The following is an 11,538-nucleotide window of genomic DNA, read 5'->3' on the forward strand; positions in this document are numbered from 1 at the left end:
CCATGAGTACGCCATAAGCAACCAACATAATTGGAGATTCAAAGAACTCATTCTGAGTGCATAGTGCAAGAGGACGGTATAGAACATTGCATTGACAACCAGACCACTATCATTTGCACTCATTGACAACCAGACCACTATCATTTGCACTCATAAGGAAGACGTTCATCGATACAATGACATAATGCTCACAAAGTTGTACTCAGAAAAAGATATAGTCACCGTCGGCTTGAAAACCAATGGCCTCGATGAACCTTGCCTACAGCATTGGATTGGCAATACCAACTTCAATGGAATACATAAAGTTGTAGTAGGTGCCAAGTGTACAATAACCAAGAACATTGACTTGACACACTCGAAGCCGCAAACAGGGAATCATGCAACGTGGAGGAAATACTTGAAGGTCCTAACGGAATAGTTGTAGCAATACATGTCAAAATTGACGCAACCAAAAACACAATAACACTATATCGTACTATGAAGCATGCCAGAAGGGCCGTGAATAGTATATGGTACCACAAGTCCACATTTCGATTAACATTAACATATGCCATAACAGGACACAAGGCACAGGGAGCAACGCTCTCAACAAAAGTGCTCCTCGTGATAGAAGAAGCGTTCGCACCTAGACTAGCATACATGATGTTCTCACATATCACATAACGTCGACATTTGAAGATCCTACAGCTGCCCACACCTGAAATGTTCAACCCCATGCCAGACCCTCTCTTCAAGGCTCGAACAACTCTAAATTCAAGTACAATGCAGGTCCTGTATATCCTTTTTCTTTATTTGAAATTGAAAACATGCAAAATAAAGAATACAAACACAACATTCACAATACCACGTGCACAATCTTGCACTGTCATAATGAGTTGCACCCCATTATTTTTCATTCATTTATTGTTAGTTAACTTATGTTCCTACACATCTACCAGGTCCACACATTGAAGTCATCAATAACAACTATGGACGGCAACAAGGTATGTTTCAAACACATTCATTTATGCAATCAGTAAAATAACAATGTCCTATGTTTTGAACACATTCATTTATGCAATCAGTAATATAACAATGTCCTATGTTTCGAACAATAACATCTAAACTTTTTTAACATGTAGCTATTTGAATTATTTAAGAAAAATGCAACAACCACTCGACAACCTGAACCAACGTCAGGGCCATCACACTACTTAGCAACAAACCAGATGTGATTAGCAAAGACTGGAGATCAACCAATAACATATATCAACAGGTTTTTGAACTACACCGATCTACGCCTATACATGAACTATTACAGCAAACAACTAAGTGATGACAAGCAGAAAAATTTGAAGGCGACAAAACAGGTGAGCCGCTATGTATATAAACAGAAAATTTCTCCCTCCCCTTACCTAATTACTCTCGATCTAACCAAGAGAATTTTAATATTACCAATGTTCTATAGGACTACAAAAGGAGATACTTGCAGAGATCGACATTGAAATAAAAAAAATGATGAGACAATTGGATGACTACTGGAAGTAGAAGCCCAAAAACTTATAGATGACAAAAGCAAAGGGATAACCACTTACACAATGGAAATGCTCCGTTATGGATACAACGTTGACGTCAACCAACTCTTGGATGTTGACAAAAAAATCGCAAGCCAGATATTGTCCCAGATAATGAAAGAATACGACCACACGATTGACAATACTCAACCGTCAATAAATGATGAGAAAAAAACATGGCACTTTGACAGAAAACTCTACAACCAATGGTTCGGGCAAAACATAGATATATATATAGGAAGATTGAGAATACATTAGGTAACTAAATGATCAATAACATAAAATGCAATACAAAAAAAATACATATAAAATATACTAATAAAAAAATAATTCCAGTGCAGGTAATCTTGGTCGAGCAAACGAAGACATGAGAGGAGCAACCGAAAAAGACAATGACAGACAAAGAGGATGAATACGTAGTCTACTCTAAGAACGGGAGAAAATACTTGAGTTACTTAAGACTACAAAAAAAGAAAAGTAGCGCATTAAAGAAAACCACTAAATAGAATGAAGATGTTGAAGCCTACAAACCCTTCAACGAGAATTTTACATTCAACTACAATAGCTAGAGTATTAGAGCAACAACAGATAGCATTAGAAGAAACAACAATTGATAAAGGGTATAACAACTTAAAAGAACATCCGACACATTACACCAAATACTAATATTTGAAGCATCATAGAAAAATATAGAATTTAAATTTTTGAATGTAATCAGATCTTGCTTTCTTCAACACTTAATGCATAAGTCTATCTTTGCAACATCATTAATCAACAACAAATGCAAGGTCTGTTTACATCTTTTGCTTTACATGATATCTTGACATCTAAGAATTTGACAAAAGATTTATTGATTTTGTATAACAATTTATCTTTGTATGTTCTGTGCTAGTATGAATTCAACTACATACACTCGTGGCGTGTACTTGATATCTTGGCATCTAAGAATTTGACAAAAAAGATTTATTGATTTTGTACAACAATTTATCTTTGTATGTTCTGTGTTAGTATGAATTCAACTGCATACACTCGCGCACTTGTATAGGCCGATAAGGCTACAACAATTTATCTTTGTATGTTCTGTGTTAGTATGAATTCAACTGCATACACTCGTGCACTTGTATAGTCCGATAAGGCTATCCAAGCCTTACCATAGCTAGGGTTCTCAGAATCTTTATTTTTTCTTGAAGAGAAGATTCAATTAATTATCATACCACACATGATGGCAAGCATTGATCAAGATAAGTATTAAGCACCTTAATTTACTCCTAGTTCACACTGGCCGTGTTTCTATGGTATCTTCAATTAAAGAAAGATTGCAACCTAGAAGACAAATAAATTAAAACAAAACAAAAACATCCGCAAATCAACATGGGACGTACTAGAGTCTAAAAGTGGGCGTCCGGACATATCTGTATTAATGTGAAACGCCGCTATTCACACTAAAACCCTAGCCTTCATGTTTATTACGCGACGTTTGCCTAGAAATTTCTCTGAAGCAAGCTCTAAGCCCTAGATCGTCTGCGTTGCTGATCTTTCATAGACAGGGGGGAGTCATGCTTTAAGCGACTTTGCTGCTTGCATAGAAGCTCTAAGCCCTAGATCGTCTGCGTTGCTGATCTTTCATAGACAGGGGGGAGTCATGCTTTAAGCGACTCTGCTGCTTGCATAGCTGCAATGGAGAAAGGGCAGGGCATGGCGCCGAGGAGGCATTACCTGTGCAGAGCGTGTGGAGCCACACGGTCGAAGCGCTCTCTTATGGAAGTTCACATGCAGCGGCACCACCCACAAGACTCCGCAGATTTCTGTATCGTTGGGAAAGATGAAAGAAGATATGAGTGCACCGTCTGTGGCACCTCTCGTTCAAAGCTGTCTCTGCTCCGCAGGCACATGCATGTCCATTCTTCCTCGCAGGTGTGTTTACCGTATGTGATAAGCTACAAGTATATACGTGCTATTTTTATTGTTAACTGTTCATCTACAGTTCTTTGCATTGTGATGTGATTTTCATGTCTGATCACTTGTGCGACTGCACTTTGTTGCGTCTTGCAGTCCAAAGACACATCTGACAGCTCACAACATGTGCCAGCTCCACGCACGGAAACAAAGAAGCGCAAGCGCTTTGATTGTACAGACTGTGGTCTTCAAGTGAAGAAAGCTTCACATTTACAGCAGCATCTGCTCTCTCACTCGGATAAGGTGTGTGGTTCGTATGTGTCTTGATGTGTATCGTACCATGGGATTCCTCTATAATTTGAGAATGATGTCATTGTAAATGCTGCTATGATGCCTACCATGATGCGTTTTTGCTTTTTGAGCAGCTACTTGTTATGCACCAGAGTAGTACCGAGAAGGGTGACCTCTCTGGAAGTCCTGGTTGCACCTGGCTTGTTTGGATTAATAATAAAAGGTCAGATGTGAGTGTTGCAGCACATTAATAAGAGCTAATATGTTGGCCTTGACTGTTAATTCTAGAACCTTTGACTGTATTTTTCTGACCTTACATCTTGGATGTGTGAAAAGGAGTAATTACTGTGCATCTTTGCTTGCAGAGGCCCTTCATTTGCCCTATAGATGGTTGTGTGAAGTGCTACAAGAGGCAGGATCATCTCAATCGCCATCTTCTGCAACATGAGAAAAATGCACATCTTTGCCCAAGGCCAGGTTGCGTAATGCTATGCTCAAATCAATCCAACCTTCGGCGTCACCTGAGAAAGCATGATTTGAAGGGTGATCTACAACGGGGTACGTTGGAGTCAGAGAAGAAGTTGAAATGTCCTGAACCTGACTGTCAAAAGACTTTCAAATATCCCTGCAGGGTACAAAGTCATCATGCAATAGCACACGGTGAGATGATGTCATATCAGTGTTTGCAGTGGCTTTACGGTTGGCATCTTTTAGGGATTGTGATTGGGGTCTTCTCAGGGATTGTGATTTGTGTTTGTCTCTGGCATTCTTGTATGCTTTCTTGGGGGTGTATTTGTTTTCAGCTCCTGCTTAGACAAAGTATGTGTTCTGAATGGGGTTTAACCATTTTCACTTTCATGATACCAGGTTTTCACTTTGCAGAGATTATATGTGGTGAACCTGGTTGTGGTGAAAGGTTCCAAGAAGCGTCCACTCTTCTGGAGCATATTCGGAGCTTTCATAACATTATTAATTGCGAGTTGTGTGGTGTGTCCATATTAAGAAAAAGTTTCAAACGGCATCTTATGGTGCATCAAGCAAGTCGAGCCAAGCTAAGGCTTCTCTGCCCCTTTGAGGGTTGTGTATGCAGCTTTTCAAATGTGAGTTACAAACATTACTTTGAAAGATTGTAGTAGAGTGGGGTGTTGTGTGTGAAGTATATCTTGCAGGGTTTTATTGTCTGTGCTTGTAATTTTGAAGACTCAAGATGGAAGTTATTTTGTCAGAGCTCGAACCTGTCGGTACATGTTAGAGTTCACCACATGGGCAGAAGAGATTACCAGTGCTCATTCAAAGACTGCAGTAGAACATTTGGCTACAGACATACCAGAGATAACCACGAAAATACCAGTTCACACAGCCGTACTGAGGTATTGACATACTGACATGGTGTTTTTACCTGTATATTAATTGCTATACTTTGGCATGAAACATTAGGAATGCAACCCAGGGAAGGGCTTAGCAGTGCTTGCTTCTTATTCTTTTCGAATTCCAGGGTGATTTTGTGGAGGAAGATCTCAAGTTCGAGTCTCGACCCCGAGGTGGTCGGGAACCTGAAACGCTCAAAAAAGTGGAGGACCTGTTTAGGAAAAGGGTGGTTGGTCCTAAACAAGCTGAGAAGTGCTGCTGCAGAGGTCTATGATATGGGGGTGGTTGTGATGGAACAACTTTTTTGTGACTAACGAAGTTCGGTTTCATGTTGAAAATCATGTCAGAGCAGTGGGGTTTTAGATGTACTGGGAAGGTTTCTCATGCCAGCAAAGGGTGTGGGTGGAACAGAGAATCAAATATGTACTCCAGCCATTCAGGCTAATGGTTTGGAAGCAACCTTCCGCGGGCATTGCAGAGACTTGGAGCATGGTGTGAATGAATGGTTGGTTTTGCATTATGTGCATGCACCATGTAATGAATGGCACCTCCAAATTATTGGACACTACAGCTTGCCAAGGCAAGAACATCGACCAAAACCTTGAACATGGTGTACAGGTGTACAGAATGGCCCTGATTCAGGGCTGTCAGATTGGGAGGCAGACAACTCAGCAAGGAGAATCATTCCAGGACAGTTCAAGAGCTGGTGCAGACATGTCAACACCAAGAAAATCAGCTCGACGGTTTGATGGTCACATTCTGCGTGGTATAGTTTGGAAATTACGGACTGGTCTGTGCTGGATTTGGCTGACTTGACCTGTGGCGTTTGCCTTCTTCACTATCAGCGAGAGGACTGAGGTCCAAATGCCAGCTGAAGCATGTTAGATTGCCCTAGCCTCAAATGGGGTTGTAGTTCAAGCATGGTCTTAATGTAGGGCTACTAACATGTGCATGTCCATTGGCGGCGTCAATTTGTCTTCTATATATGGGATTGGAATTTAATGTTCTCACAAAGAAGACCAAATTTTATCAGTCAAGCAAGTGAGTGCCTTACTGTCTTTCCATTCATTCTCTTTCTATTTGCCTTCTGATGGGCTGAGCTGGCTGCTTTATTGATTGCCACTTTAACTAACTCCAAAGTCAAGCCAGATTAGAGAAGAAGCTGTAGGTTGCTTCAGCTTCTTTCCCAACCTGCAATACATGCTCAAGGCAAGGATCTTCATCTCCTAAATACATGGATCTCATCAATTGCTTGCTTGTATAGGTCTTTGAAAGCCAATAGGCAAAATGAAGAGAGGACCCTTCAATTTTATTTGAGATGGAATTGCTGAACCGGAAGAGAAGAAGTAACTTGCAACTTCCATGATTGAAAGTTACCACCATCCAACTTGTCTGCCTCATCTAGGAAGTAACAAGAAAGTGGTACGGGAGCCAAATCTGAAGTTGTCATCATTGATCCAACCAATAGGTTCAAACCTCATAAGATAAAAACTGTCCAAATCCGAAAATGCTGATGTAGGTCCCTTCTTCCCACCTAAACGCAGCCCCAAGAGGCTGGATAGCACTCGAAAGTCTTCCTGTAGCAAAACGCAGAAGCTTCTGTCGACTGCACCTCCAACCTTGAGGCCACCAGGAGAGGGAAGCCAGAAATGCAGATTTGATATAGAGAGGAAAGGCAGCCACAGGGCTTGGGATTATTTTGTAAGAGGGTGCAAGAGGGAAAGGCATCAACTAGGACTGTAGCTTGGGCTCTCCTTAAAAAAAAACGCTATCTCAGAAGTAGTGTCCTCCTAAGGTACCAAGGGTGCCACCAAAGCCCGAACCACCATAATCCCCCTCTGCACAAGGGAATGTCAACCGGAGAGGAAATCACAACCAAAGAGGGACTGTTGTCCTGAAAAAACCAAGATCCTAACTCCAAGTAGGAATGAAACGTTGATGAAAAAGTTTCTTCTGGTTGCAAGTGATGAAGCCAAATTGAAGGGAAAATAATCAACAGAAGTTGTCTAGAAAACGCAGCAACCAGAGGGCTGCAAATATGGGAAAAACGTAGAGGATAAGGGGTTGTAAATAGGGCTAAATCTGGGGTAGCAGATGGAATCACTGAACCGGGAGTGATGATACCATGAAAGAGTGCACAGAGCGATAGCAAAAGGGCAGGCTGCAAATCTGAGAAAAACGCAGAGGATAAGGGGTTGTAAAGAGGGCTAAATTTGGGGCAGCGGATGGAATCAGTGAACCGGGAGCGATGATACCATGAAAGAGTGCACAGAGCGGAAGTAAGAGAGCGAAGAGAGTGCAAGAGAGAGAGATGGAGCAACTGTGTTGAGTATACTGAAGCAAAACAGTCCCAAGCAAGAGACAAGTAGTCTCATAAGTGAGGGAGCAAAAGATACAAGACAAGATACAAAAGCGAGAGGCTGGCCCACCTATTTACTGGCCGATTGGAAAAAAGGCATCCAGGTTGGGGAAAAATCCCAAAAAAATATATAAAATAAGGGTGGCCAGCCCACAATGAAGGGCCATGCATAAGGGACCAAAAGGACACAGAAACTGGGGATGAATGTGCTAACAATAGGGACTAGGATGGCTTGAAACAAGGAAGTGTAATGGTGAGAATTATTTCATTTAGTTCTTTTTTTTTCACGTCTTGCTGAACTAGTTATATAATAATGGTGACAAATATTTAGATTATTTGCCTTTTTGCTGAGTCAGGTTCTTCCAGTGTCTACTAGATATTTGGCATGAACAATTATACTTAATCGTAAGGTAGATCTGTAAGTAGTCTTTGTGCACATCACTTTAATCAACAGTGAACTGAAACGTATGAATCATGGGTTATGTTTGTGTCTTTTCTCGTGTGATGTGTAATATAGTTGTAAGTTGCATTCAGGAGTGTAGTGTGCTTTCGCTCTAAGGGTAATGAAATTTCAAGAGCAATGTTTTTCCTGAGTTGTGTACCTCTGTTGTCTTATATAATCTGCTTGGGATGTTCCAAAACATTGTTCATGGCCATTTCATTAGGGCCTACACACCATTGTTGATGTGCTCCCCTGCTCTCAGGCTACACAATGTTGCTGCCGCTTATGAAAGGTGTGCACTGCTGCCTGAATTTAGTTTACCTTTTCCTTCAGGGAGGTAGTTTACTTATTCCTAGAGGTAGCTAGTTGTCTTCTAGCATATGAACGAAACATTTTCTCAACTTATGATGTACCAAGGTGCTTGCTCCCAATGCAGTTGTGGCATATCTTAATTGGATTTGGTAGTCATTTGCAGATTCGTTGCACTTCTTTGAGCAGTACTCTCAACCTAAGACTTAAAAGGAGGATGCATGTTGTCCCAACATTACGTTTCCTCCAGTTGTTATTAGCCCTTGGCATAAATTTCAGATATGTATTCTTCTTGCTCAACCTCATCAGTTCGAACAAGATTGCCTTGTTCGCACAAGGCCCTCTTCCAACATTCATGGACTAGCAAGTTTTCCAATCAGTCTCCCCCCTAACCTTCATCAAGTAGAATCGAAATAACCAAGGTAAACGTACGTTGAATTTATTCGCAAAACGGATGCAACATGATCATTATTTCCATGCAAGGGTGGTGGCATCCCCATCTTTATACTTTCCGAGTGCATAATTGATCTTTATCTTATTTATATTTGCCAAGTGCATAATTGATCTTGAATCGCTAACATGTCGTCCAATACTTCCATGTTGTCTAGAGCTTTGAAAACATCAACAAATAGAACAATAATAGGGAATTCTGAACTCCTCAAAAATCTTGCACATTTGATGTTTAGTGTAAAGCTAGTAACGTTTGCATAAAAGCTTTGTTTGATTTCAAAGTTATAGAGCACATTGTGTTCCATTTATTGAGAAATGGAACACAATGTAATCTATGACTTTGCAAAAGAAACTTTTGCAAATTTCTTCACCACTTGGTTTGTTGCAAGCTAGTCACCTATTTTATGATACCGAAATTTGATGCTTGTTTCTAAATTCTTCAAATTTAAGTTACTGAGCACATTGTGTTACATCTATTGAGAAATGGAACACAATGTAATCTATAACTTTGCAAAAGAAACTTTTGCAAATTTCTTTACCACTTGGTTTTTGGCAAACACATCAAAGAGAAGCTAATCTCAGGCATAAGTGGTGAGATTAGGGAAACTAACAACCAAGAAGGGCTACTTTAATAGCATAAAGAAGTGGACGAGTGTAGTATTGAGTAAAGAATAAGCTTTTCAACCAAATAGGAAGATGATGGCTTAGCGGGCAGGACCATACTTCTTACCATATCTAAGCTCCTCAAATAGCTCTTGAAAATCACATGCATAAGTGGTGAGATTAGGGAAACTAACAACCAAGAAGGGCTACTTTAATAGCACAAAGAAGTGGACGAGTGTAGTATTGAGTAAAGAATAAGCTTTTCAACCAAATAGGAAGATGATGACTTAGCGGGCAGGACCATACTTCTTACCATCAAAGAGAAGCTAATCTCAGGCATAAGTGGTGAGATTAGGGAAACTGGGCTACTTTAATAGCATAAAGAAGTGGACGAGTGTAGTATTGAGTAAAGAATAAGCTTTTCAACCAAATAGGAAGATGATGACTTAGCGGGTAGGACCATACTTCGTACCATATCTAAGCTCCTCAAATAGCTCTTGAAAATCACATGTGATGCTTACAAACCTTTACTACACTTTTTAGAGCAAATTGTCTCAAACCTTCAACTTTCTAAGCCTCATGAAGCACTCCTACATACAACTAAATAATCCACTCCTTTAGCTTGAATTACATGAGTATTAAAGGTTATTGAACCTTTAATACTAAATAGGATTAGATTTTAATGGGAGGGGATTGGTTTAAAGCTTGGTGAGCTCCTCGCCAAGCTTTTCGGGTTCTCACAAACCCAGTGTCCCTTGCACCTTGCTAATCCCACCCAACTTGTCCTCCCATTGATCCTCCCATCCTACAGCATCATCATGAACATGAGAAGGGACCAAAAAAATGTGGAAAGAGGGAGATTGACTGTGCAAAATTAGAAAAGCCTTAGCATCATCTCGTCTCAAGAGAGAGAGACCCTGGTTGGACAAACATCCAAGGACAGAGATGGAAGGCATCATAAAATGCACATTCTATAAAGAGATCGCTACAAAGAGATGCTAAAGAGAGAAAGAGACAACCTTAGCCTTGCCACATCAATTGTGTGTGTGTGTGTGTGTGAGAGAGAGAGAGAGAGAGAGAGAGAGAGAGGAGTGTTAACCACTCCGTAGGTTAGCATGGTTTTACTTGCATGATGGTAGCATAAGACGCTTTTCTACCTTCTTCGCTTGAATGTGCACTTCTCTTTTGTGAGACGGCGTTGGAACATATAGAAAGCGGCCTTGCTTTGTACTTAATGTCAAATAGGAAAAGTTTAAGGACTTTATGCATATACTTGCTTAAGATTACTAATAGAGGTCGTTCCATTTTAAGTTTGGTCAACCTAGTGTGAAAACTAGTCACTTGTATATAAGTCATTTTTGACAATAAGCAATGAACAATCATTCCGTTGAAATAGAATACTTGTGAGCTCTTTGCTTTCCTCTTCTTGCTCGTATGTATGCTATTGAATCTTGCTTGTTTTTGATGGATGCATGCTAGATAGGATCGTTTATAGGCTTTTCTCTTGCATTAGCTTCCTCTTCTTCCCCTGCCATTATGAGAGAGAACCATTACGAGAAGAACCATCTCTATTTGCCTCCATCTAGGCGAAGAGACCTCTCCCTTCATCCCATCGACAAGGAGTTCTAGTGTTACAACGCATTGAGGATGCAATGGAGTCGCTAGTGCACCCACATTGGGAAGTCGAATTTGTCGCTCGAAGGTAAGGTACAATGATACATGCTTTGGTTAGGCTAACATAAGCTCTTGAATTTTGAACATATTAAGCACCGCTGATGGTAGGGCTTAGCTCCGTTCATCCATCCATTCCAAGCTATAGAGATTACCCAATATTACACCTTGTTGGCTGGGAGGCACAATCTAAAAAATACATGGTTTTAGAGTCTTGGATGTGTTAGTTTCGTTGCTTTTGATTTTGATTTGAAGTTTTAGGGCATTCTATTTCCATAGTTCATTGGTCTTTTGCATGTTTTTCGAGCCCAAAGGTAAAAAAAATGAAAAATAATTAAGTACTTGTCTAAAAACTATTAACTAAGATTAGGACTCTTAATTATCCCCCATCAGGTTGCTACACACAAATAATCCTATGAAAAACTCAAATAGTTAGACCAAAAAATACAAGTTAGTACCAATCATGCATATACTTTCCATGCAGAATATGTGGAAATTACCCACATGTGGAGTCACCCATGTCTCGTAGATTTACAATGGTGTCACAAGCATAGAGGTATGCAGCTAACATCCCTCTTGCTTAGATTGGCAATTGT

At 40.3% G+C, this 11,538-nt stretch overlaps 1 protein-coding gene across 2 annotated transcripts; it reads left to right on the top strand.

The window, feature by feature from the left end:
- The first annotated feature begins 3,025 nt into the window (after nt 1-3,025).
- On the top strand, nt 3,026-6,149 carry LOC147628573 (uncharacterized). Of its 2 annotated transcripts, XM_086813771.1 has the most exons (7): nt 3,026-3,467; nt 3,606-3,752; nt 3,875-3,970; nt 4,106-4,400; nt 4,608-4,840; nt 4,967-5,110; nt 5,236-6,149. In XM_086813771.1, exons 1-7 carry the CDS (start codon nt 3,231-3,233, stop codon nt 5,380-5,382), a joined length of 1,299 nt encoding a protein of 432 aa, XP_086669897.1. In that variant the 5' UTR covers nt 3,026-3,230; the 3' UTR covers nt 5,383-6,149. The 2 variants fall into 2 exon arrangements, with proteins under 2 accessions (XP_086669897.1, XP_086669898.1); XM_086813772.1 differs by lacking the exon at nt 3,875-3,970.
- The last annotated feature ends 5,389 nt before the right edge of the window (nt 6,150-11,538 follow it).

Source organism: Cibotium barometz, chromosome 19 (assembly GCF_041138505.1).
Source record: "Cibotium barometz isolate CiBa-2024 chromosome 19, ASM4113850v1, whole genome shotgun sequence".
Lineage (NCBI taxonomy): Eukaryota > Viridiplantae > Streptophyta > Polypodiopsida > Cyatheales > Cibotiaceae > Cibotium > Cibotium barometz.